The sequence below is a fragment of the Ornithorhynchus anatinus genome, chromosome 10 (genome assembly GCF_004115215.2).
Source record: "Ornithorhynchus anatinus isolate Pmale09 chromosome 10, mOrnAna1.pri.v4, whole genome shotgun sequence".
Taxonomy (NCBI): Eukaryota; Metazoa; Chordata; class Mammalia; order Monotremata; family Ornithorhynchidae; genus Ornithorhynchus; species Ornithorhynchus anatinus.
In genome coordinates this window covers 55,240,591-55,267,797 of record NC_041737.1, presented here as the reverse complement: position 1 = coordinate 55,267,797, position 27,207 = coordinate 55,240,591, and the positions used below count along the sequence as shown (strand labels likewise).

Genomic DNA, 27,207 nt, shown 5'->3' with positions numbered 1-27,207 from the left:
GAGGGGCAGAGCCAGGGGGACGGAGGGGGTCATAAAGCCAATGCACTTTATTGAGTTAGCGACGGTACTGTCCAACAGTGGCAGGGGTTGGGGGGGGCGGACGGGGAGGGGGCGAGGCGGTTCAGTTGACCCCGGCCGCCCCCCTCCCGGCCCCGCTGCTTGGCTCCCGAGGCCGTGGCCCGGCTCGGAGGTCCATCCTGGGGGGGAGGGGACCACAGGCCGGAGACGGGGTCACGGGGTGGGGGTGGCGGGGGGGGTTCAGCCCCTGCCCCAGCCAGGGTGGGGGCATCTGGTCCTGCCAGCTGGGGGGGCGGGCGGGAGGGGCACGGAGGCAGGGGACTGCCAGCCTTGAGGGGAGAAAGCTTGGGCCCAGGCGTCGGCTCGTCGGAGACACGGTGCCCGCGTCGCCCACCCGGCGGCCCCGAGGATGCCCGGCGGCCCGGGCCGAGGTCGCGACTTGGGTCCCGTCCGTCCGGCTGGCCCTCTTGCTTCGGCCGGGCAGCCGGGGGCGGCGGGCTGCGGCGGGGCCTAGCCGTCGCGGTTGAGGGGGCAGCGGAAGGTGGGGAGTCGACGCTCGGGCCAGGGCGAGGGGCGGGAAGACAGGGCGCCGGCCGGGGGTGCCGGGAGGGACGGGCAGGCTCAGTCCCCGGGCCGGAGCTTCCGGGGAGGGGACGGGAGGGCAGGGGCGGCGGCTGCCGTGGAGGAGGCCGAGTGGGCTCACAGAGGGAGAGGCCAATGTTATCGCTTGAGGGCTCGGGGCTCTGTGTGTTTGTGTGTGTGTGTTGGGGGGTGGGGAGGGTGGCAAAACCCTCTGACCCCAACCTCCCCACGGGGGCCCAGGCGTCCCGGGCCTGGGGAGAGCCGGGCAGGCGACCGTATCCCTGAGTAGAGGCCTTTTCCGGCCAGCCCGCTGGGATCTCTTGGAGCGGCCGCATCTGGGGAGGTGCGGGTGTCCCCACCTGGCTTCCCGCCCCTCCTCCCCCCCTCCGGACTGTGGCGGGGGGACACGGGAGGTGGGGGCGGGGGAGGACGCGGGGGGAGGGGGCGGCTCCGGCCTGCGGGGCCGGGGGAGGGGAGGGGGCCGCCCTCCTCCCCGGGCGGCGGCGGGGGGCCCGGGGCCCCCTCAGGAGATCTCGTTGCCGAAGACCTCGAGGACGAGGGGGGTGAGCTTGGTGCTGCTGCCGGGCTGGAAGGAGAGGCAGCGGTACTGGCGGGAATGCTCCTCGTTCAGGCTGCGCAGGTCCGCCAGCTTCTGGATCATCTTGGCGTAGAGCAGGTGCGAGCCGGGCGGCGGGTGGCGGGCGCGGATGTAGCTCTGCAGCGTGGTGGACAGGCGCTCCTGCAGGCTCTCCACCCGCGCCGCGTCCTGCACGCCCGGGCGGTCTGAGGGGCCCGCACCCACACCCGCCCGGTCAGTGCCCACGTTGTCCATACGCCGGGGGGCCCGAGGGCCCGCCCAGGCGCACGTGCGCACCCACCACGGACACACGACGCGCAAAACCCGCCCCCGCCCGGGTACGCGTAGGCACGCGAGGTGGATGGACTCTCCCGAGCGCCCGGTCCAGTGCTCTGCACGCAGCGGGCGCTCGATAAATACGAATGAATGATGGGGGGGGTCTACGGTGCCGGCCCCGCCTTCCCGGGCCTCCCCCCGCAGGCCCCGGCCCCTCTCCCGCGGCCCCGTCCCCTCACCGGGGGACACGATGCAGATGGCCATGAGCAGCACGTGCTCCTCCTCGTGCAGGTTGAGCTTCTTCAGCCCCAGCTGGAACTTGATGAGGGGCTCGATGAGCTCCAGGCTGTGTCCGGCTGCACGGGGAGACCCAGGGGCTCAGGACAGCCCGGGCCCCGCGGGCCCCGGCCCCAGCGTGGGGTCAGGGGTCGAGAGGCAGCGGCCGGGGCGGGAGCCGCCTCAGGCATCTGAGGGAGAAGGGATGGATGGCGAGGGGAGAGGGGGTACGGGCCGGGGCTGGGGGGCAGAGAGGGCGGGGGCGGCGCGGTGACGAAGAAGGTGGGAAGGATGGAGCTGGGGGTGAGGAAGGAGGGGCGGGGCCCGGGGGGCCCGGGGGGCCCGGGTTGGGGCTTCGGGGCTCACCCTTGGCCACGTCGCTGATGCAGTACTTGTAGTCGTCGCTGCCGCAGGTCCAGGTCATGTCGTCGGCCGTGAAGGACTGGTTGGAGCGCAGCATGATCACCTCGATGGCGCTCGACTTGAGCAGCACGATCTGGTCGTCGGCGCTCAGCTCCCTGGGCAGCGGGGAGGGGGCGGGCTTGGCTCGGCCCCAGCCTCAAGCTGGGTCTTGCCGGCACCCTCGGGCCTCGCCCGGCTGCCTGTTTGTCTTCGCGGTGCCGGCCCCGGCAGGGGCAGCGGAGGGAGGGGGGAGAGGAGGGCAAAGGCCCGGGCGGGGCCCGGGAGCCCCGGCGCAGAGGTCGGCCCCACCCGTGCCCACGCTTGCCTACAGGTCCCACCCCGTGCCCGCTCACATGCCCACGCAGCAGACACCCCTGCTCCCCTCCCTCCTGTGCTCCGCCGGGCTCCGAGATCAAAGGTGCCGGGGGCTCGGCCGCCGTCCCCGCGGTCCTCGGAAGGACGGGGGCCCGGAGCCAGGCGGGAAACCGGCCGAACCGGGACCCGCCTCCCCGCCCGGGCCCTCCCCCGGCCTCTGCGGCCCGCGGCTCGGACCCGGCGCCGGCTGACCTAGGAGGCCGGCCTCGAGAAAGCGTGTGTGGCGGGGGGGGGTCTACCGTGGGAGCCTCGGCTAAGCGAGGGAGAGGCCGAGCCGGGGCTGACCGGGGGGGGGGCACGGGGGATGGGTCTAGACCGTAAGCACCTTGTGGGAAGGGACTATTTCTGTTTATCGTTCTATCGTACTCTCCCAAGGGCTCAGCACGATGCCCTGCACACGGTAAGCAAGCGCTCCGTAAATACGACCGGATGAACGGCGGAGCGGGACAAGGGGAGGCTCCCTGCGACGCTGCGGGTCGAGCCACCCGGTTACGTGCACGCCGACCCCAGGCCGGGCCCCTACCTGAATCCCGGGATCATCTTGGCAAAGCCGATGACCTTCTGGATGCTATAGCTGACCAGGTCGGCCAGGTGGGGCAGCATGGACAGCTGGGAGAGGCCCAGGGTCATGGGGTCACCGTCCGAGTCGTCGCTCAGGGACGAGCTGGAGAAGGCGGGGGGCTCCCTGGGCTCTGAGCGGGGAGAGGCGGTGGGGGGGGAGGGAAGACGAACGGACCGGGAGACAGACTCAGCCGGGCGGGAAGGGCAGTGCCCCCGACTGCTTACCCTGGGGGTGATGGCCCGCTCATCACCACGGATCAGCCCCGGGCCTCTCTGCGCCCATCATCCTTCTTTCCTCCCCCCATCTCCCTTCCTCCCTCCCTCCCTCCGCCCCTTTCCTCTTTGACTGCTTCTGTCTTTCCCCCCTCCTACCCTACATGTCCTTTTCCTTCCCTGTCCTCCCCCCGCCCCGCCCCTTCACCCTCTCTTCTCCCCCTACTTGGGACGGGATGGAGCGGTACTAGGAAGCTCAGAGCAGAGGGGGAAGAGGGGGGTGGGCGTTGCGGGGAGGGAAGGGTCTCTGTCCCAGCACCCCGAGCCCTGGCGGTGCCTCCCGGCCCCGGGAGGCGGGGGGCCGGGAGTTTTCCCTCCTCCACCCTGGCGACCCCCCGAGGCCTGTGGAATTCTGGGATGCCCGCACCCCAGCCGGGGGTCGGGGGTGGGGGGCGGCCCCCCGGCCGGCGGTACCTGAGAAGACAGAGTGGGGGTCCAAGGACGAGTCCTCTGAGGAGAAGTCGGAAGTCAGGGAGGAGGACGCCCTGGAGGGGTACAGCTCCCCTTCCGTGGCCATCCTCACTGGGGGCTGGAAGGACAGGGCGGTTAGGGTCTGGAGGGGTCTTGGGGGGCGGGAGGGGGGGTCTGGCCCTGCGCCGCCCGGGGCCGTACCCGGAACTGACTGAAGTCGGCGTAGGTGGGGTCGTAGGTCTTGGAGTGGGCTTCCAGGAGGATGGCGATGAGGCGTTGCTGCTCCTCCGACAGCTGGGGCCGCAGGCTGGCCCGCAGAGCCTCCTCCTCCTTCCGCTTCACGATCAGCTCCCGCTTCCGCTGCACCTCCTCGTCCGTCAGGATGACTAAAGGTCCGGGGCGGAGATGGGGGGCGAAACACATGTACGCTCAGCTCAGCCTGCAGCCTCACCCTCACCTCAGCTGGCACCCTCTCTCCGACCCCCCCCCTTTTTTCTTAATGGCATTTGGTAAACATTTACCATGCGCCAAGCACTGGACTAAGCTGTGGGGGAGATACGAGCTAATGGGGTTGGACACAGTCCACTTCCTACAAGGGGGCTCACGCTCTTCAACCCCATTTTCCGGATGAGGTAGCCGGGGCGCAGAGAAGTGAACTGCTCAAGGTCCCACGGCGGGCAAGTGGGGGAGCCGGGATTTGAACCCAGAGGCCGGGACTCCCGGGATCCTGCTCTTTCTACTAGGCCACGCCGCTCCTCCAGGGAGCCTTCCGGGGATTCCTTCCCCGCGCCCCAAAGGCCGCCTTTGGCCCTTGTGTTTCCTCTCCCTACCCACAGCGATTATGGACACTTGCACAGTCAGTGATTTATTCCGCTCCTTCGTCTTGCCTTGCGACCTTCCTACTACGGCCCTCCCGAGCCTGGGGCTTCCTCCTGCTCCCACCTTTCGTCAGCCATCCGTGTCGGCCTGTCTTCCCCCCTTAAGACTGTCAGTCCCTCGAGGGCGGGGGAGGTGTGGGTTTCTGCTGCACTCTCAGCCCAGTGTTCTGCGCTCGGTCAGTTCCACTGACTGCCCCCTAACCCTCTCCTCCCCTTCCCCAACCTGCCTCGAGACCGCACGGGAGCTGTGAAGTCCTGCTGGGCGGGAGGGAGAGAAGCCCCTTGGACACTTTTCCGCACCCTCTCCCCCTTCCCGGTGCCCCCCAGACTGCCCGGCCGCTCTGCATTGGGGGCTTGGGGCCGCGGGTCCCTTCGGAGTCACCTCTCCGGGAGACCGAGAGGTGTCGGTGACCAAGCCCTCGGTTGGGGGTTAGGGGAGGGCGGGGGGGGGGCTCGTCTCGGTGACCGCCGGGCGGGGAGCGGTTGCACCCGAAGACCCCCCAGGTCTAGGGGGGAATGAAGGCTGGGGTTTGGCTCCCCGCCTCCTCCCCCCGGGCGGGGCTCCGTCTAACCTGGTTTGGTTAAAAGATAACTCGGGGCGAGTCGCCCCCCACGACGGCGGCTCCGGACAGGAGCAAAGTCCGGGGGCGGAGATGGGGAAGAGGCTATTTTTAGGCCCCGGGTCGGGTTTCGGCCCCCCCGGCCGGGGGAGAAGGCCGAGAAGGTGCCGCCCGAGGGGCAGACCCCGGCCCCCGGGCCCTCCCCGGGCCCAGCGTGCCCCCCCGCGGGAAGGCCCTGGCCCCGGCCCGGCCGGACTCACACTCCTTCATCATGCCGATGTCCACGCAGCGCTTGAGCCTGCAGGCCTGGCAGTGCCGCCGGTTATCCTTGGTGATGCGGCAGTCGCCGTTGAAGGGGCAAGTGAAGAGCGCCTTCCGCTTCATGCTCCTCCTGAGGGCGGCGACCTCCGTCATTCTGAGGGGCACGGCCCGGTCCTGCCCCTGCCCCCAGGGACACCTTCCCCTGGGTCCTCGCTGCCCCCCATAGATGCCCATCACTGTCCCCGCCGCCCTCGGTCCCCGTGGATGCCCGCCCCCGGGCCCTCTATACCCCCAGGCCCCCCGCTCCGCCTTCCCTCAGGCCGGGTCCCCCTGGGTCCCCTTCTCTCCTTCCTTCTCCACCCGGGCATCCTGGTTGGGGATGGGCCTTCCCTCCCCTGGCGCCCGCACCGCTGCTGCCGGGGCAGGGTCCGCTGTCCTGTGAAGCCCCCCCGACTCTCCTGTGCTGGGGGCGAGGAGAAGGGATGGAGGGGCGCAGAGGTCGGGCCCGGGACGGGCTCCCCGCCAACCGCCCGCGAGGGACTTGCTGGGACCTCTCCTGCCCAAGGGGCTCAGTGGAAAGAGCCCGGGCTTGGGAGTCAGAGGTCATGGGTTCGACTCCCGGCTCTGCCACTTGGCAGCTGTGTGACTGTGGGCGAGTCACTTCACTTCTCTGGGCCTCAGTGACCTCATCTGGAAAATGGGGATTAACTGTGAGCCTCACGTGGGACGACCCGATGACCCTGTATCTCCCCCGTATCTCCCCCAGCGCTTAGAACAGTGCCCTGCACAGAGTAAGCGCTTAACAAATACCAACATTATTATTATTACCTCCGTCCGGCTCCTTCCCCTCTCCCGTTGCTTCTCCTCCCCCGGGGGGTCGGGTTTCCCCCCTCGCCCCCTGGACTCTGTGGTACGCCCCTCCCCTCCCCCCGCGGGCCCACAGACGGCTTGTCCACCCCATCTGGCCCGGACACGATCCCACAAACCCGCCCGGGGCCTCCGAGCGGGAACTCAAAATAGCCTGAGGCCTTCCTGTGGGCTTCGCTCGCTCTCTGGCTCACAGACATAAACAGCTCTGGGGTTTCTGGCCCGGCCGGGGTGGCGGGGAGGGGGGCACCAGCACCCTCTCCGCCTCCGGCCCGCCCCGGCCCGGACGTCGGCCCTGCTGCTCCATCCCACCCTGTGCTGGGAAGTTCTTCCGTATGTCTAACCTGCTCCTCCCGCTGCGACTTTCCCGGTGTGCGGTGCTACCCGGAGGGGGACTGGGGCAGGGGGGCGGCCGGGTTGGGGACGTGGAAGGGGGAGGGCAGAAGCTCGGAGCTGCCAGACCCAGCGCCCCCAGCCTCCCACGGCCCTGGCGCCACGTGCCCGCCGCCCCCCTCAACCGCCACCCCGGGCCCCGCTCACCCAGACGCTAATTGTCCTCGAGCGGGTCTGGGGCCCGAATCCCCGGTCTGTGGCGGGCACGGACACCCTGTAATCGCGGCCGGGCGGTTCTGCAATTATCCCCGCCGGGCCGGGCGGCCCGCGCAACCCCGGGACAGATTTAGCTGTGGCTGAGTTGCTCGAAAGCCGGGGTGAACGAGGGCAAGCGACAGGGTCCCTCGCTGTCGAGGACTGGATGGGGGCCTCCCGGGGGTGGGCCTTCGGCCTGGGGTCCGCCGGCCAGAATCCTGAGAAGCGGTGGGGCCCGATGGACAGAACCCCGGCCTCGGAGTTAGAAGGACCTGGGTTCTCACCCCCGCTCGGTCACTTGTCTGCTCTGGGACCTTGGGCAGGTCACTTTGCTTCTCTGGGCCTCAGTTACCTCCTCTGTACAGTGGGGATTAAGACCGGGAACCCCACGTGGGGCAGGGACTATGCCCAACCTGATTAACTCGCATCTACCTCAATGCTTAGAACAGTGCTGGGCACACTGTAAGCGCTCAACAAGTACCGTTAGTAGTAGTGATATTAGTAGTATTCCTGGCGGGTTGCCGGACTCGGGTCCGGGCACTGCTCGGGGGTCCCGGCGGGCCAGGGGTCGGCGAGCAGGGCCTTGCTCCCAGTGGAAAGATCCGGCTGGGGAGGTGGCCAGGGCCGGGGGGTGGGGGACGAGGAGCACAGTGGACACAGACTCCGGTCCTCCCAGACTCGGGGCACAGAGTTGGGACCGAGCCCGTGTCTGGTGCCATCCTCGGCCCGGGTGACCTTTCCCCTCCCCGAACCTGGCCTCCTGCCGCGGCCCAGCCCAAGCCCCTTCCTTAGGGGATGGCCCCCCGTGCCATCCCCGCAGGGACCCACGTACGCCCCCATCTCCCCCCCACCCGGGCGACCCCTCACCGGAAGAAGCCTTTGCAGCCCTCGCAGGTCATGGCGTTGAAATGGAAGCCGGTGGCGCGGTCTCCGCAGACACCGCAGATCCGGGGCACGTTCCGGTCGAAGTCGCTGCCGCCGGGGTCGGGCAGGGGGGCACCGGCTCCCAGGTGCTCCATCCCGGCCTGCGGGCCTACAAGGGGGCGGACAGGGCACGGGCCGGGGGGAGGTCAGGGTCCGGCCCTTCCCCACCCGGCCTGGCCCAGCCCCGCTCACCCGACCCAGCCCCTTGAGGCAGGGCTGCTGGCTGGGGGCTTCCATCTCCCCACCCGAGGACATGTCTTAGCGTGTGTGTGTATGTTCTTCTTTACAGGCAGAGTACATACCCGTTCGCATGCATAGACTGTAAGACTGTAGACTCTAAGCTCATCGGGGGCAGGGAATGTGTTCATTGTTCTCTTGTACTCTCCCAAGTGCTTAGTACAGTGCTCTGCACACAGTAAGTGCTCCATAAATCCGATCGAATGAATGCATAGATACGCAGGCACACACAGCCACACGGATACATGCATACACCCAACTAGACCGTAAGCCCGTCGCAGGGCAGGGACTGTCTCTATCTGTTACCGGTTTGTCCGTTCCAAGCGCTTAGTACAGTGCTCTGCGCATAGTAAGCGCTCAATAAATACTACCGAATGAATGAATGGACGCAGTTACACGGACCCACAGAGATAAATGCACAGCACATACAAAGATAGAGACACACCCTCACACACACAAGCACGCAAGGATCGGTGTTTCAGTCCTTTGGTTAGGTTAACCAGCAGTCATGAATCCACCCAGAGCCCTGGACCAGAGGTGGATAATAATAATAATAATAATGTTGGTATTTGTTAAGCGCTGACTATGTGCAGAGCACTGTTCTAAGCGCTGGGGGAGATACAGGGTCATCAGATTGCCCCACGTGAGGCTCACAGTCTTAATCCCCATTTTCCAGATGAGGTCACTGAGGCCCAGAGAAGTGAAGTGACTTGCCCCAGTCACACAGCTGACAAGTGGCAGAGCTGGGATACCTGCAGGCGGGTCCTTGATTCCCCGAATAATGACAGTATGTATGGAGGGGAGCAGTGCTTGGCACGCAGTGAGCGCTTAACGGATGCCATCGCTATTATTATTGCTATTCATTCAATCGTATTCATCGAGCGCTTACTATGTGCAGAGCACTGTACTAAGCACTTGGAATGTACAAATCGGTAACAGAGACAGTCCCTGCCCTTTGACGGGCTTGCGGTCTAAGCGATTGCTAATCTAACTGCTACGTGCCGAGCACCGTCCTGCATGCGAGGGTAGATGCAAGACAATCCGATCGGGCCCAGTCTCCGTCTCACCCAGGACTCCCGGTCTAAGAAGGAGGGAGGGTGGGGTGTCATCCCCATTTTACCGCTGAGGAAACTGAGGCACAGAGACTTTAAGCGACTGACCCGAAGTCCCACAGTGGGGACGTAGGGAAGCTGGGCTTGAAATGCCGAATTCCCAGGCCTGGGCTCTTTCCACTCGGCCGCACCGCCTACAGGCACCATTCCTCGTCTCCGGGAGATCGCCCCTGGCCTGGGATTCGGATTCCTCGAGCGTTCTGGGAGTCTGGGCTCCGTCAGAGGCTCCGGGTGACGGAAGCGCAGCCGATCGGGGTCACTGCCCGGGGGGAGGTGGGACACTGGTTGGGCGGTGGCCCCAGGAACCCAAGAATTCTGCGTGGACGGGGTGTGGCCTAGTGAGGCGGTCTGGCCTTGGACCCCAGGGTGAGGGCACCACGGACCACCCAAAAGCCGGGTGCAGTAAAGTGTTTGTGGAGAAGAGGCAGCCTGTACTCTCCCAAGTGTTTAGTACAGTGCTTTGCACACAGGAAGGGCTCGATAAACATCATTGATACTGGAAAGGGCACAGCTCTGGGAATCGGGCGACCTGGGTTCTAGCCCTGCTCCACCGTTGGCCTGCCGGGTCACTTTGGGCAAGTCATTTTACTTCTCTGGGCCTCAGGTCCCTCATCTGGAAAAGGGGGATTAAGACTGTGAGCCCCTCGCGTCCAACCCAAATTGCTCGTATCCACCCCAGCGCTTAGAGAAGCAGCGTGGCTCAGTGGAAAGAGCACGGGCTGGGGAGTCGGAGATCTCGGGTTCAAATCCCGGCTCCGCCGCTTGTCGGCTGTGTGACTTTGGACAGGTCACTTCACTTCTCTGGGCTTCGGTGACCTCATCTGTAAAATGGGGATGAAGACTGAGCCCCACGTGGGACAACCTGATCACCTTGTATCCTCCCCAGCGCTTAGAACAGTGCTCTGCACATAGTAAGCGCTTAACAAATGCCAACATCATTGTCGTCAGTACAGTGCTCGGCACATAGTAAGCGCTTAACAAATGCCACAGATCTTCTTCTTTACATCTCTGTACTTTAGTTACCTCAGCTGTAAAATGAGGACTAAGACTGTGAGTCCCTCGTGAGGCAGGGACTGTGTCCAACCCTGATTAGCACGTATCGACCCTGGCGCTTGGCACAGTGCTTGGCGCAGAGTAAGCGCTTCACAAATACCATAAAAAAAAGCGTATTGGTTCAGACCTGAATCAGACTTGAGTCCTACAACCTGGCCTAGTGATAGAGCACGGGACTAGAGGTCAGGAGACGTATGTTCATTCGCTCAATAGTGTTTATTGAGCGCTTACTATGTGCAGAGCACTGTACTAAGCGCTTGGAACGGAGAGTTGGGCAACAGATAGAGACAGTCTGCCACTGGTCTGCTGTGTGACTGTGAGCCAGCCCTTTGACCTCTCTGGGCCTCTGGTTCCATCTTCAAAATGGGGATGAGATCCTGGATCTCCCACCCTCATAGACTGCGAGCCCTGGATGGGACAGGGATTGCGCCCAACCTATTTTTCATCTATCCCGGCTCTCAGCACAGCACTTGAAACACGGTAAGTACCTAATAAATGCTATTATTTTTACTAACCTATTTTAGATGGGCCCCGAATGGGAGGATTTCTAGAGGGAAAATGCAGTCCAATCCTGGCTTTCCAGACTCCCGCGGGCCCCCCGCTGCCCCCCGTGTCCTCCCTTCCTCTGACCCTGTCCCCACCCCCCTTGCACCCCCTCCCACCCTCCTGCCCGCCTCTTCAGCCAGCTCTCTTCCCCCTCCCAGGCCTGTGCTGAGTGAGCACCCCAGCACCCCCCCCCCCCCCGTGGATCCAATTAAAGCTGGGATTGCTCATTAATTTCGGGCTCGTTATGTGAGTCAGGAGCATAATGAGATAGATCGCCCGGGGCCTGGCTCCAGCCGGGAATTCCCTCCCTTTCCTGGCCCGCTGGATCAGGCCCGCGGACCCAGGGGGGCCGGGGGTGGAGCCCGCCGGGCACCCCGCCGGGCAGGAGGGTGCCCGCCGCTCCCACTGTGGGCCCCCGTCTTCACGTCCCTGGGCCTCGGTTTCTCCCCAACGCCCCATTACCCGCCGCTTCTCCGCGCGATTCCTCGGGATGGATGACACCCACCTGGCCCGGTCGGGCTGTTGGTGCGACAGGCAGCGAGGCGGGGCTGGCCAGAGGGGTCTTCTCCTGGCAGGCCTGACGGCCACAGGCCCCGGAGCCGGCGGAGATCCCGGCACGATCTAGGGGAGGAGCAGAGGTGGGTTAAGGGCAGGGACCTCTCTTGGGGGCCCTGGGGGGGCTCAGCAGAATCAGGACCAGCTTCCCTCCGTCCCCTACGTCGGCCACGTCCGCCACCATCCCCCACACCCCTACACGTTTCCAGAGGGCCATACCCCATCCCTAGTGCGGGCAGGGTGGATTCCAGAGAACCACGCGCCTCTTGGTGGATGCACTCAATACAGATTTGACCCATAAATACACATGGTAACTCTGGTATTTGTTAAGCGCTTACCATGTGCCAGGCGCTCTACGCAGCGCTGGGGTGGACCCAAGCAAATCAGGTTGGACCCAGTCCCCGTCCCACGTGGGGCTCCCAATCTCAATCCCCATTTTCCAGGTGAGGTAACCGAGGCCCAGAGAAGTGAAGTGACTTGTCCAAGGACACACAGCAGGCAAGTGGCGGAACCGGAATTGGAACCCATGACCTTCTGACTCCTAGGACCGGGATCTCTCCACTAGACCATGCTGCTTCTCTAGTAAGTACTTACCAAATACCATTAGGAAAAAAAAAAGTTTATCAGGTTGGACCCAGTCCTCGCTCCACATGGAGCTCTCAGTCTAAGGTTCAATTATTTGGGGGTCTCTGTCCCGTCTAATAATGTTGGCATTTGTTAAGCGCTTACTCTGTGCAGAGCACTGTTCTAAGCGCTGGGGGAGATACAGGGTCATCGGGTCGTCCCACGTGAGGCTCACAGTTAATCCCCATTTTACAGATGAGGTAACTGAGGCCCAGAGAAGTTAAGTCACTCGCCCACGGTCACACAGCTGACAAGGGGCAGAGCCGGGAGTCGAACCCATGACCTCTGACTCCGAAGCCCAGGCTCTTTCCACTGAGCCATAAACTCCTTGAGAGCGGGGATTGCCGACTTTCTTATAATTTCCCAAGTGCTCTGCACATAGTAGATGTTTAGGTACCACCGATTAACCACCCCAGTCTCACAGCATTTATCTACATACATGTCATTTATATGTCATTTATTTCTATTAATGTCTGTCTCCCTCTAGACTGTAAGGTTGTTGTGGTCGGGGAATGTCTGTTTTGTTATTCTATTCTACTCTCCCAAGTGCTTAGTACAGTGCTGTGCACACAGTAAATGCTCAATTAATAATAATAATAATGACTGTGGTATTTGTTAAGCACTTCCTATGTGCCAGCTGGGGTGGATCCAAGCAAATTAGGTTGGACACGGTCCCTGTCCCACGTGAGGCTCACGGTCTCAATCCCCACTCTCTAGATGAGGTAAGTGGGGCCCGGAGAAGTGAAGTGACGTGTCCAAGGTCACACACAGCATTGCCTGACTCTTGAAAGCAGTGGGGATGGGTCCGGGGTGGCCTTCTATGGAGTTTGGTCCCTGAGTCCTGGTGGACCAAACGCCTGGGGTCCGGCCAGACCCAAGCAGCTAGAGACCATCACACAGAGATACAATGTGCAGACACACACATACCCACCCACACATACCTACTGTTGAATTGTTACAGTGTATTCTACCAAGTGGTCTGCACATGGTAAGCGCTCAATAAATACGACTGACTGACACCTACACACTCCCAGACACATCATCACATATACACACTCTGCCTGACACAGACACACCCCTGCTTTGCCCCGCTGACCAAATGAATGCCCAAACAGTGAACGGGGCCCGGGGGGGGGGGGGGGGGGGCGGATGGAGAAGGAGGGGGAAAGGCCCGAGGTCAGGCCGAGCGGCAAGGACCATCAGAATCCCCAGACCTTCTTTCCTGCTTCCCCCTCTCTCTGTCTGTCCATCCCTTCATCCATCCACCCATCCAATCACCCACCCACACTTCCATCCCTTCATCCACCCATCCATCCACCCTCCCATTTATCCATCCATCCTCCCATCTATCCATCCCCCAATCTTCCATCTGAGACCCAGGAGAGATCCGGGGAGAGGGAAGGGGCCACAGGCCAGAGACCAGGGTAGATTTGGGTCACAGAAAGCAAAGCTCATCCTCCACCCCAAAACCCTTGCAATCCAATCCCTTGGCTCCACTCCCATCCCGTCCCACCCCAGCTACCGCCCTTCTTTGACCACCCCGTCCCCCTTCCTCTCTTCTGCCCGCCTGCCTGACTGCCCGGGGGGACACGTGGACAGGGCAGTGAATAGGGGTGGGTGTAAACTGGCCTAGGGGAAAGAACACGGGCCCGAGACTCAGAGGACCTGGGTTCTAATCCGGCTTCACCACTTCTCTGCTGGGCGACCTAGAGCAAGTCACATGACTCTCTGCCCTTCAGTTCCCTCATCTGTAAGATGGAGATTAAGACAGTGAGCCCCAGGGACGGGAACTACGTCCACCTGATTAGCTTGTATCTACCCCAGAGTTTACTACAGTGCCCGGCACGTAGTAAGCGCTTAACAAATACCGTCACTTCACGTATCCGGGCTTTGGTTACCTCATCTGTAAAATGGGGATTCAATACTTGTCCTCTCTCCCTCTTAGACTGTGAGTCCCATGTTGTGCAGGGACACTGCGTCCCCTCTGCCTGTATTGTGATTAAGCCGGGCGCTTAGTACAGCCCTCGTCACACGGTAAGTACTTGAGAAATGCCACCAGAATTACTATGACTCAGGGTGACTCTCTCAGAGGACCCAGCAGGCACCGTCACCCTTTAACATTTCAGTCCCCGTGTCCCAAACACAGCAAAGCTGGACGTTCTGACTGGGGGAGGGAGACGTGTGTGTCTGGACACGGGGGGAGATGTGTGTCCATCGTGTGGGGCAGAGTTAACTGTCTGTTTTTCTTTGGGTCCCGGCGTGGCGCATGTTTCTGAGAGTGGGTTTGAGACTATGTGCGTGAGAGTGTGGATCTGCAAATGTGTTTGTGACTCCGCGCGTGTGTGTGCGCACCCGGGGTTACAGGAAAGTAGGTCAGGGGCCAGAGGTGAGCCAGAGGACAAGTGGAAAAACCCAGCTCCTTCCCCAAGTTGGCAGCATCGGCGAAGGCACAGCATTGGCCGCCGAGGCGGCCGCCCCCCACCCTCCCCTCGCAGCCCCTGGGCCGGAGGAAGCCTCTCCAGGCGGAGGGGCGACAGGAGGGGCGACAGGAGGGTCCGTCTGGTCCCCGGCCCCGCCAGTCCCGGCGGCCGGCCCCCCGCTGCAGCCCCAGCCCTGACCCCGGCCTCCTCAGGGAAACGGGGGACACGTTTCCTCCCCCCTCCGGGCCACCTTGGCCTGGCTCACTCGTCTGCATCACCACTCCCCCTGTCAGGCAGGCGGGAGGGCAGAGAGAGGCGGACGGGAAGGCAGGCCGGCCCTCCTTCGCCCAGTTCTGACTGAGCCGCCCGGGGAGGCCGAGGAGCACTGCGTTCCGATGCCCCCGGGACTGCCTCCAGTGCCCACCTACCCACCCTCCTCTCTGCTGCGCTAGGACCGTGGGGGGTGCGGGGCCCGAGCGGCTTTTACCAGCCGGCCACTCGCCGCCACGGAACTGCCAACAGGGGATCCCCCCAGAACCCTTCCATCCTCCGTCCCCCATGGCTCTTGGGCCCCAGGAGGTCCCTCCCTCCCCAGACGGAGAGGAAAACGACAAATCCCTCGCACCCAGACATTTCCCTCCCTTTGTGGGTGGCCGGGGGTGCTCGGGGTTGGTGGGAGCCTCGGCACTGGGGAATCTAGAACTTCAAACTGGCAGTGGGAGGTGTCAGGGGTGTATGTGTGCGTGGGGGAGGGTGCGTATAGGAGTGGTGGCGCCGTCTAAATCATCTGGGTATCTGCCCCAGCTTAGGCAGGACCCCCAAGGTGTGCACCACCCTTCCTCCGGGCAAGACTAGTCCACCCGACCGGCAGGCGGGGGGTAGAGATGCCCGGCCTCCCAGCCGCTGCCGGGCGGGGACGGGGATGAACTCGGGGGGTCAAGAGGCCGGGTCCGGGGCGGCGGGGTGGTGGGGGAAGGGAAGAGCCGGGGCCGTGGGGGCCCGGTGCCAGGTGGGTCGGGGGACGTGGGAGCGGGGCCCGGGACCTGCGACGGTAGGCCCGGAGGCAGAGGGCGCGTGGGCTTTTCGCTGCCGAATTTCCATCTCTTATCTGGGACAATTATTTCTGCAAGCGGCTCGTTCCAGTGGAAACTCTGCCTTCAGCTTCGTCAACAAGATTCCCGGCCCGATTGCCGCTCCAGGTAACAGCGGCGGGCTCGGGCTGCGTCACCGCCCGGAGGGCCGGGCGACCCTGGCCGCTGCTGACCCTCTGGGCTGCGGGGGGCGGAGGGGGGGCGGGGGGGGAGGGGGCGGACTTGCTGGCCGGTTGGCCCGTCCCGGGGGGCACGGAGGAGGACAGATTTGTAGCTGGAAAAAGGGTTTGTGTGTCGGGTTGGGGGTGAATATGGGTGAACATTTTGTGTGTGCAAGCTCATTTGTGCACGTGTACATGTAAGTACCTGTGGGAGCTGCTGTTTTTGCAGATGCTGCTCTGGGCCCCTCTCTGGTGTGAGCTGAGAGTGAGGCCTTTTTTTTTTATGGTATTTGCCAAGCACTTACCAGGCACTGTCCTACTGTACTAACAGTCATAATCCCCATTTGACAGATGCGGTTACTGAGGTCCAGAGAAGAAGAAGAATGATGGTATTTGTTAAGTGCTTACTATGTGCCAGGCACTGTATTAAGCCCTGGGATAGGTACAGAGTAATCAGGTTGGACACAGTCCCTGTCCCACATGGGGCTCACGGTCTCAATCCCCATTTTCCAGACGAGGTAACTGAGGCCCAGAGAAGTGAAGCGACTTCCCCAAGGTCGCTCAGCAGACACGTGGCAGAGCCGGGATTAGTACTCATGATCTTCCGACTCCCAGGCCCAGGCTCTATCCACCACGCCGTGCTGCTTCAGCATGCTGCAGCCCCTTGATGCCGTTCTCTTAGCACCCCCCGACCCCAGCACCCCACGACAGGAAAATCTGAGGTGGGGGGGGGGGCGTCCTGGGATCCGTTCTCCCTGCCCCAGGGCCGGGGGGCTGGGGAGGCGGATGCGAGCCGGAACTGGGGCTCAGCCGGACCCTGAGCGGGAGACTCCGGCCTGGCTGCCCGGCCCGGGAATCCGGGCCCCGGGGGGGGGGCCGGAGACGGCGGGCTCCGGAGAGGAGCCGGCTGCCCTTGCGGGTTGGGGCCGGGGAGGCGGTGGGACGGATGGACGGGGGGGACGGCAGGGTCACATCCCCTCCCCCCGGCACCCTCCTCGGCCAAAGCAAACACGCCCGTCTGCTGAGCCGGGGCTGGGCGGCCCCGTCTACCGCAGGCTCCGGCCACCGGGAATGCAGCCGGCCTTCCCTTCCTCCTCCTTTCCACCCCCTGCCCTCCCTCCGTTCCTCCTCCTTTCCGTCCCCCCACCCCCCGACTGGGCAGCGAGGCACGGATTCCCCTTCCGAGGACTCGCGGCCAGGGCGGCAGCGGCCCGGCCGCCCGTCACCCACCTCGCCGACTGCTCTGCCAGCGACCCCCCGGCCTCCGGCCTCCACCGGCCACCCCTCCCACCTCTGCCTAATTCCCCCGCCCCACTCCCTCGCTCAGCTCCTTGCCCCAAGCAACGGCCTGGCCGCTGCCCTCGACGGACACGTGCCCCCGGATGCCCGCCCGCCTTCCTCTGGCTAGCGTGAACTCGGAGTTCTTCCCAGGAAGCGGGGCCGGGCTGGAGGACGGAAGGGAGGGAGGGCCAGGAACGGGCCAGCGGGTGCCTCGACTTCCATTCCGGGCCCCTACGGGCAGCGGACACGGCGCTCCCAGCAAACCTGCTGGCTGAGGTGCCGCCCGCCCGGGGTGGGCCTGAAGGAGTCCCGGAGATGCCAAGTCCCGGGGGCCCGGGACAGCCGTGCCCGGGGCACTGTGGCCCACCACGGCGAGACCAACAAAACTCTGGCCGGATTTAGGCGCCAGGCCCGGAGTTGGCTCTGAGCTGGGCTGGGTGCTGCGGGGCTCGAGGGGGGCAGCAGGCCCCAGAGGGCACACAGAGGACACATTTTGAGCGCTCCTCCTATCCCCAGAATTAGTAGCGGAGGCGACTATTACGGGACCAAGATACCACCCTTCAGCCCCTCCCCTGGCCCGAAAGCTCCTTGAGGGCCCAGGAGAAGCAGTATCACCTAGCGAATAGAGCACGGGCCTGGGAGTCAGAAGGTCATGAGTTCCAATCCCGACTCCGCCACTTGTCTGCTGTGTGACCTTGGGCGAGTCACTTGACTTCTCTGGGCCTCAGTTCCCTCATCTGGAAAATGAGGATGAAGACTGGGAGCCCTGAGTGGGATGGGGACTGCGTCCAACCCAATTATCGTGTAACTAGCCCTGCGCTTCGAACAGAGCCTGGCCCGGAGTAAGCGCTTCACAAATACCGTAATTATTATATTATGGTACCTACCAGCTGCGCTCTACTGCACTCTCCCAAGTGCTTACTCCAATGCTCTGCGCAGCAAGCGCTCAATCAATACCATTGATCGATTGATTGCACAATCAGGTCCCCGCCCCCAGACTCTGTGCCAATCACTTTTGGGTCTGTCCCGCCCTCAGAACCCACCTCCTCCAAGAAGCCTTCCCTGCTTATGCCAAGGGGCTCTTAGAGAAGCAGCGTGGCTCCGTGGAAAGAGCACGGGCTTGGGAGTCAGCGGTCATGAGTTCGAATCCCGGCTCTGCCACTTGGCAGCCGTGAGACTGTGGGCGAGTCACTTCACTTCTCTGTGCCTCAGTTCCCTCATCTGTAAAATGGGGATGAAGGCTGTGAGCCTCATGTGGGACAACCTGATTACCCTGTATCTACCCCAGCGCTTAGAAGAGTGCTCCGCCCATAGTAAGAGCTTAACAAATACCAACATTGTTATTATTATTATTATGCTGTGACACCCCGATCTTCCAGGCGCTGCTGGCCTTTCTGGAGAGGTACACTGCCCAGCCCTGCCCCTCTCCCCACCTCCGGCGACCACCTCCCTCCGTCCCCAATCTTGGACAAGGAAGGGGCATCCCATCGCCCGCTGACCCTTCTCCCGGCCCACGGCCCCAAGCCGTGCTGGGGACTGAGGGCGGCCCAGCCTCAGCTGCTCAAGATAGGACCGTATTCTTCTTCCTTCTATCCAGAATGGAAGAACGGAAAGGGAGAAAACAGAAAAAGCAAAAAAAAAACCCCTTCCTTTCCGGCTTGTTCATCTCCAAGGCGCAAGTCCCAAATCCAGATACCCAGATGGGTGCTCGTTTGCCCCTCCTACTCAGGTACAGATAGGGAGGGTCTCTCTCTCTCCCCACTTTCCCCCAACCATCTCCCATTAACAATGGCCAACTACGGTTTTCCAAAATCCTCCTCTCAGCCATCTCCTCCCTCGGGGGATGGAGTCGGGGGGTTAGCGTACCTACGAATTTAGTGGGGGTTCAGATCCAAGCGCAACAGAGGAAGGGGAAGCCATCTCTCCCGTTGCCTCCAGCAGGAATTTCTTTCAATCAATCACATTTACCGAGCGCTTACTATGTTGAGAGCTGGATTAAGCGCTCGGGAGAGCACGATGCAACTGAAGGTCACTGGTTCTAATCCCGGCTCCGCCGCTCGTCAGCTGTGGGACGTTGGGCAAGTCGCTTCACTTCTCTGTGCCTCAGTTACCTCTTCTGTAAAATGGGGGTTGAGACAGTGAGCCCCACGTGGGACAGGGACTTTGTTCAAACCAGTCTGCTTGTGTCCACCCTGATGCTTAGTATAGTGCCTGGCACATAGTAAGCGCTTAACAACAACAACAAAACAATCCAGACACGTTCCCCGCCCATGACGAGCTTACGGTGTAGAGGTGGAGACGGACACTAATGTGAATAATTAATGTCCCCAACCCGGGTCCCCTCGAACTGCTGTTTAAGGATCTGGGGGCTCCCCTCAGCCCCCCACCAGCCCAGAGAAAAGCCCCCTCTCCTTCTTCCCATCTGTATTGTTTCTTAGGGCCCGTCTCCCCGGCAGACGCTTGTCTGCTGTGTGACCTTGGGCAAGTCACTTTACTTCTCCGTGCCTCAGTTACCTCATCTGTAAAACGGGGATTGAGACAGTGATCCCCACGTGGGACGGGGACTGTGTCCAACCCGATTTTATTGTGTCTATCCCAATGCCTAGCATATAGTAAGCGCTTAGAACAATAAGTTAGTAAACATTCCAGCGCTTAGATCAGTATTCCGGCACTTAGAACAGTGCTTGGCAGGTAAGTAGTGCATAGCAAGTACTATTATTATTATTATCAAATTCCATGATTATTATTATTATTATCCTTGCTGACTTTGTGGTCCTTTCCCAAGTGTTGTGCTGTGCTTGGGGAGCACCGTTCCCAAGTGCTGTGTAGGCGGTCCGAAGATGCCGACGACCGGTGGATGAACGTACTGGGAGCTGGGGTCCCGGCCGCTGCAGGAAATGACTGACCTGGGTGACCCAGGTGGTTAAGCTATAATAGTGATGGTATTTGTTAAGCGCTTGCATTGTGTCAAGGATTGTTCAAAGCGCTGGGGTAGATTCAAGCCAATCGGGGCTCACAGTCTTAACCCCCACCTTTTGCATGAGGTACCTGAGGCCCAGAGAAGTGAAGTGACAAAGGGCGGAGCCGGGATTAGAACTCAGGTCCTTCTGACTCCCAGGCCCGTGCTCTATCCACTAGCTATGGACTGCCAGCTCCCCCGGACCCACGCACAGACACGGGGCCACCCAGCCAAGTCCCCCGCCCCCTCCCCACTCTCCACCCCAGACCTGAAAAACGACTCTGCTCCCCGGCCCGCCAGACTGGGGTTCGAAGTTTAACAGGGGAAAAAGAAAATTCCTCCACGCAAACTGTTTTCCACCCAACTTTCAAAACAGCAGGTCGGGGCGCTGGGCTGGTGGGGTGCTGGCCCGGGGCCCTCCGGGGTGGGGGCCACCCCTTCCCAGGCCCGGAAGCCGTTCTCGACTGCGTGTGGGCCCTCGCTGGACCCGGAGCCCTGGTTGTCGTGGCCCGGTTGGGGGTGGCGCGGCAGTGCCAGCGGACCCAGGTGGACCCCGACTACTCTGAGGAGCCCCTAGATCCCTGGGACGCCCTGCCTCGGCTCTGTCTTCCCCTCGCTGCGCGGGAAGTCCCCCTCTCTCCATTGTCCGAGAGGAATTTTGGAGAGAAGCTCCCGGAGCAGAGGCCTCTGGGAACGGACCTTTCGAGAGGCCAGTGTAGTTTCTGACCAGTCACTGATCTCTTGCTTCCTTCCCTTTCTGTCCCACCCCTCCCCACCACCGTTATCCTATTCCCAGCACCTCTGGCCCGAGGGAAACCCACCCTTCCCAACAGTCCCCCTCCCCATCTCTCCTCTTCTTCCTGCCACCTCTGGCCAAGGACGACATTATTAATAATCATGGCACTTAATGCCATTATTAAGCGCTTACTACGGGTCAAGCACCATTCTAAGCGCTGGGGTATATATAAATTCATCAGGTTGGACCACCATCCCTGGCCCATATGGGGCTCGCAGTCTAAATGGGAGAGAAAACCAGTATTGTTGTTATTATTAATATTACTATTATGGCATTTGTTAAGCACCTACTCTGTTGTTCTAAGGACTGGGGTATACATAAATTCTTTGGGTTGGACACCGTCCCTGTCCCGTACGGGGCTCACATTTTAAGAAGGAGAGAAAAAAGGTATTATTATGGCATTTGTTAAGCTCCACTATGTCTCGAGCACTGTTCTTAGTGCTGCGGTAGATACAAGTTCATCAGGTTGGACACCGTCCCCGAGGCTCCCAGCCTAACATGGTTCTATTATTGGTTCCAAAACGGGGACAGCTACCGCACCACCTCCGCCCCCCACATCCCTGCTCCCCAAATCCAACCACCTCCACCGCTCTGTCGCCTAGAATCACTTCCTGCCCACAGCCCCATTCCAGCCGCCCCTCCTGCCGACAGGCCAGAGACGTATATGGTCTCTGAGATGGGACGCTAAAGGGGAAAGCTTGGTTCTGGGGTCTGGGTGGGAGATGACCCGAGGGGGAGCCTGGACCCCTGAACCCAGCTCTGAGGCAGTTGAGAACCTCCTACCTGGCTTTCCGTGATCCCGTCCCTCACCTCCTCCTCGGGCTCCTCAGGTCTGGATTTGGGGGGTTAAAATGGCCATGATCCCTCAAGCGAAGGAGTCAGAGGGCCCAGAGAGAGAGGGGCTTCTAGAGTGGCCAATCCCCCAAGGTCAGAGGGCACCTGGGGGGGAGGGGGTCCGTGATGGGGGTGGTGCTGGACCACACTGGAGCAGGCTGAAGGCTACTGCCCAGCCTTGGCCCGCGGCCCAGCCCCGGGTACGTATCCCGTCCGCTTTTCCAGGTGGGGCCTGCCACCCAAGCACGGGGAGGAGCATCCTGCCTCAGTATTCCCGCTGGACTAACTCTGGGCACTTACCAGGTGGGGATCTCCTGGCCCAGGGGAGGACCAAATGGCGGCCCCCAGGGCCCAGCAAGCCCTTTCCAGGAGGAAGCCGGGGGCCGCTCGGCTGGACCCGGCTCATTCGAGAAAGTCAAATACCCTGGGCCGCGGCCAGGCTGGGGGCGGGGGGGTGGCGGGGGGTGGTCCTCTGGCAGGGAACAGGTGGGTGGAAAGAGCGCTGGAGTTGGTGTGGGTTGGTGTGACTTGCCCTACAGCTCACGGAGGCCCTGTCTGGCCAGCGGGCGGGAGCCAGCTGTTTTCCAGCAAGGCCTGTGGATAGAGCTCGGGCCTGGGAGTCTGAAAGACTTAGGTTCTAATTCCAGCTCTGCCACTTGTCTGTTGGGTGACCTTGGGCAAATCATTTAACTTTTCTATGCCTCAGTTCCCTCATCTGCAAAATGGGGATTTAAGGCTGTGAGCCCCATGTGACACAGGGACTGTGTCCAATCTGATTTGCTTGTATCCCCTCCAGCACTTAGCAGGGTGCCTGTCACATAGTAAGCGCTTAACAAATGCAGTAATCATTATTATTATTACTACTGTATTTTTCCTAGCTTGTCTGCCATCGGCCTGATCTTCCGCCAACGCTTCCTGGTGCCCACCGAGGAGGGCGGGGGCACCGCATGGGGTGGGGAGCATCTCCGGTCCAGTTCCCCTGTCTACCTCCCAACCTGCCCCACCCCGGGGCTCTTCGGCAGAGCAGGGACAGGGCTTTGGAGAAGCAGCGTGGCTTAGTGGATATAGTATGGGCCTGGGAGTCAGAAGGATCTGGATCCTAATCCCAGCTCCACCCCATGTCTGCTGTGTGACCTTGAACAAGTCACTTCACTTCTCTGGGCCTCAGTTCCCGCCTCTGTAAAATGGGGATGAAGACTGTGCGCCTCATGTGGGACAGGGACTGTGTCCAACCTGATTTCACTTGCATCTACCCCTGCGCTTAGAACAGTGGTTGGTACATAGTCAGCACTTAGTAAGCAGTATTATCATTATTATTATTAATAATAATAATAATAATAAGCCTGGACCAATGTATCCGAGCTCCCAAGCCTCAGTTAATATTTCCCCAAAAGTTCCTAACTTTGATCCTCAGAAAGCCAGAGTTGGTGGCAGGAAGAGGGCACGTTGGGTGTGGGGGGAGGGGAGGGGCCAGCCCTCCAGCCCATCAGTCAATCTACTGAACGCTCACTGTGTGCAGAGCACTGTACTAAGGTCCTGGAAGAGTCCAATACAGTAGAGTTGATGATGGTATTCGTTAAGCGCCTACTTCGTGCCGGGTACCGCACTAAACTCCGGGATGGATACAAGCAGATCTAGTAGGACATAGTCCCCGTCCCACGTGGGGCTCACGATCTCAATCCTCATTTTACAGAAGTAGCTGAGGTACAGAGAAGTGACCTGCCCAAGGTCAAACGGCAGACAGGTGGTGGAACGGGGATTAGAATCCATGACCTTCTGACTCCCAGGCCCGTGATCTAGCCGCTAGGCCATGCTGGAGATAAGGTCCCTGCCCTCGAGGAGCCCAGAGTCTGGTGGGCCACTCCGACGACCTGAATGTTGGGGGCATTAGAGGGAAGGGCACAGGCGGCAAGAGGTAGTCACCCGTCTGTGTGCCCACCTTGAGCCCTGAGATCATCTCTCGTCCAGGCGGTGGGCTCCGGGCTGGGAGAGGAGTAGAGAGGAATCCGGAGTTGGATAATCCACAGTTCTGGGTAACCGAGAGCACGGGAGCACCCTAGCCAGCTTTGACCCGAGCAGGCCTTCCCGGCTCAGTTAATCCCACCGTCCTGAACCTGTCCTTGCCCCCGGGCAAAGGTGCCCCCCGGCACTTGGCATGACCCGGTCCTCCCAGAGCCAAGCCCAGGTTGCCCACCCCCTCGGCGGGCCCCGGAAAAGGGCCCCCTGGAGAGGTGACGGGACCGGGCCCGGGCCCGGGCGAGGCCTCGGTGGGGAAGCAGCGTTTCTGGACCGGCCCGCCGGGCCCCGGGCCGCTTGGGGGTGAGGTCGCCCGCCGTGTGCCCGGGCCCCCGGCTCTCCCTGTGGCAGAATGGGTCCTTTGTGTGCGCCTCGGCTCTGGGACACTGCTCCGTCTGTTCCCGAGCCGAGGACGGACCTGCACGGCAGGTTTGCACAGGCGTGACTCGCACGCACCCGCTCATGCACGCACTTGCTCTCACACACACACACACACACACACACACACGCGCACACAAACACGCGCGCCCTTGCTCACCCGGTGCCAACTGCGTCCCTCGTCTCCCCGCCACGAGCCGCTCCCGAGGAAGGGGCGCCCGGGGTGCGCTCCGCTGGCAGCAGGGCCGGCCCCGGGGCTGCCACCCAAGGGAGAGTACAGAGTCTCACAGCCGCAGCGGCGGCTCTTCTCCTCCATGCTGGCAGTGCCCCGGCCCGGGCCTACCCGGCGGGGAAACCGGTCGGCATTCCACGCCCTTCTCCGTGCACTCCTTGCCACACTCCCTGGCTAGGTTTCCCGGAGCGGTCTGTGGCACCGTGGCTACTCCTTGCCTGACCTTCCCTCCCGTCTCCCGCACCGGTCCCCCGGCCGGACCTCGACCCTCCCCTCCCGGCCCCCCTGCAACTCACTCACTTTAGCCCAGAGGTGACCTAGAGGACTGGCAAAGATGGTGGGCAGGCAGGGTCCCCCTCCCCAGGAGCTTCTGTGTCGGCTCTGGCTCCCCTTCCGGCTGCCTCTTACCTGATGTCGCCGGCCTGGGCGCGAGTGGGCCGGAGCAGGGGCACTGCCCACACGAGGTCAAAGAGCAGCCGGGATAGCTTGGGCAAGACGGCCCGGGGTAGATCCACGGGAAGGGGGCGGGGGGGTTCCCCGCAGGAACGTCATTTGGGTCCAAGGAAAGCAAAGCCACCCATCATAATAATCATAATGATGATTATTATTATGGTATTCGTTAAGTGCTCACTGTGTGTCGAGCACTGTTCTAAGCACTGGGCTAGATACAAGTTAATCGGGTTGGACACGGTCCCCGTCCCACACGGGGCTCACGGTCTTCATCCCCATTTTACAGATGAAGGAGCTGGGGCCCGGAGAAGTGAAGTGACTTGACCGGGGTCACCCGGCAGACAAGTGGCGGAGCCGGGATCAGAACCCAGGTCCCAAACGCCAGGAGGCAAGGCGACCCCGATGGGTCCCTGGGCCCCGGACCCCGGGGGGTGGACTCGTGTGGCCGAGGCCCAGCCCCGCTGCCCCGAGTCGCCCCCCGACCCGGCCGCCGGGTCGGAGCCGCCCCCTTCTCCTCCGGGGCCCTGGCCGCCCTCGGACGGCGCGGCGTCGAGGGTCTCCCGGGGGGGATTCCGGGCAAGGCCCTTCACTCCCAGGCCCCGCCCGACCCAGACGGAGGGGCAGGCGGAGGTCCCCGAGACTCCCGCACCCGGACGGACCCATCAGGCGGGTGGTGGGTAGGGTGCGGGATGGGACTCCCAACTTCCTAGACTCAGAGTTCACCCCCGGCCTGGCCCGGCCCCACCCCCTCCCACGGCTCCGGAGAGTTGGCCAGCCGGGAGCCCGGAGCCTGGGTTCTAACCCCTGCGCCCTGCCCTCTCTCCCCGCTGAACAAAGGCCACAGAGAGATTCGACGACTGACTATCTCCCAGGGCAATCTGGCTAGAGGCCAGCACCACCTCAGTCCCAAGAGGAAGCGTAGCGTCCTCCGGCACCCGAGGGAGACGGGCAGCGGGCTGACCGGCCCCGCCTCTCCTGACCCGGACATCTGGGCCGGGATGGCACGGGGGCCCAGAGGGACAAGTGTGTGCGGGGACGGGCCGGACCGTCCTGCTACCCCACAGGCCCGGCTCTGCCCTCCTGCCAGCCGGCACCCACCCCGACCCCCTCGGCACCCGCCCGCTCCCATCCCAGGACTCACCCGCACAACTCAGCTCCGAGGCGACGGTCGGGTTGGACGCGGGGGTCCCGGCCGGCTCCCTCGGACCCGCCTCGGAGGCCTGGGGGCAGAGAGAGGCGCTCGTTCGGCCCAGGGTGGGCACCGCCGCAATCCTTCCCTTCCGGAGCCGACGCCAGGGCAGGCCCAGGCCCCCCCGCGCTCCTGGGTCCCTGCCCCTCCGTCCCCAAGCAGCTGCCACCCCCCGCCACGTGGAGGAGCCAAGTCAGGGACAAGGCCGAGGTCTGCCCAGGAGCGCTCCCGCGGAGCCGGGGATCGTGCCCGTCTGCCCGGGCTTCTGCCCCTCTGGCGGGGGAAGGAGCCCAGACAGCAGGCTGACTCACTCACCGCACGGAGGAGGAGGAAGGGAGAGAGGAGGAGGAGGAGGAGAAGGTGAAGAAGAAGGAGGAGCGCAGAGGGTGCAGACGGATCAAGGGTAAACCGGGGGGCCCAACCGGCCCCGGACCCCCGCCAAGGGGCCGGGGACCGCCTCGAACCACCACTCGCGATAATACTCCTGGTATCAGGTAAGCGCTTCCTATGTGCCAGGCCCTGTTCTAAGCGCTGGGGCCGAATCCAGGTGACCGGGTGGTCCCACGTGGGACACCGAGGCCCAGGGAGGTGACTTGCCCGGAGTCACCGAGCTGACGGGTGGCGGGGGCGGGATTCGAACCCACGACCCCTGACCCCCCCCCCAAGCCGGTTTCTCTTCTGCCAACCTGCCCCACCCGCCCCGGCGACCCTCACCCCTCATTCTACCCCCTATTTGCCCCCTTCCGTGGCAGTCCCGCCTCGCACCTTGGAGGGGAAGGGGAGGGAAGAGGAGAAAGTCCAGCTAAAGGGTGAAAGAGAAGACAAGCAACTTGTGGCAGTTGCCCCCGGGGGCACCCCCTTCCACTCTCACCTTGCCTGGCAGGACAACCCCAACTCTGCCCAAGCTCGACAGTGCAGGACGGAGGAGTTGCTCCCCGTTGCCCCCCCTGCTCCTGAGTCCCAGGCTGGCAGCGGGCAGCTGGTCCCCGGGCTGCTCCCTCTAGGGTCCGCTGCCCCCCGCCTGGCACAGCGCCTGGCACAGCGCCTCGCACCTTGGCCCACCCACACCAACTGCGCGCCTCCCGGCCGGCCTCCGCCTTTTGACAGGCAGAAGCCGCCCGGCCCGCGCCCCCGAGGCGGGACACGCCCCCTTCGGGCACCGCCCCCTCCGATTGGCCCCGCCCCGCCGTGGCCCGCCTCATTGGACGACGCCCCTCTCTTAGCCCCGCCCCCTCGCCCGCCCTCTCCCTCCTCGCCTTTCGCGGCCGCCATCTTGAATGTGGGCGCAACCACTCGGGCCGGAGGGGTCGGCGCCCGTTCCCCCGGGGCGGCCCTTGACCCCCGCGGCCTCCCGAAGCGAGGAAAGCTTCGGTCCCGTGGCTGTGGATTTCCGCAGAGCGGTGGTCGCCGTCGCCGCCGCCGTCGGGCCGGCCGTTCCAAAGGT

At 62.9% G+C, this 27,207-nt stretch overlaps 1 protein-coding gene across 2 annotated transcripts; it reads right to left on the bottom strand.

Moving 5' to 3' along the window:
* Positions 1-1,072: 1,072 nt before the first annotated feature.
* VDR (vitamin D receptor) lies at positions 1,073-26,842 on the bottom strand. Of its 2 annotated transcripts, XM_029072701.1 has the most exons (11): positions 26,635-26,842; positions 25,716-25,794; positions 11,283-11,398; positions 7,773-7,938; positions 5,450-5,580; positions 3,953-4,137; positions 3,755-3,869; positions 3,030-3,198; positions 2,096-2,247; positions 1,693-1,809; positions 1,073-1,383 (listed from the first exon to the last, which is right to left on the bottom strand). In XM_029072701.1, the coding sequence occupies exons 4-11, from the start codon at positions 7,922-7,924 to the stop codon at positions 1,124-1,126; spliced, it is 1,281 nt and encodes a 426-aa protein (XP_028928534.1). In that variant the 5' UTR covers positions 7,925-7,938; positions 11,283-11,398; positions 25,716-25,794; positions 26,635-26,842; the 3' UTR covers positions 1,073-1,123. The 2 variants fall into 2 exon arrangements, with proteins under 2 accessions (XP_028928534.1, XP_039769279.1); XM_039913345.1 differs by lacking the exons at positions 25,716-25,794; positions 26,635-26,842 and adding an exon at positions 18,776-18,920.
* Positions 26,843-27,207: the final 365 nt, after the last annotated feature.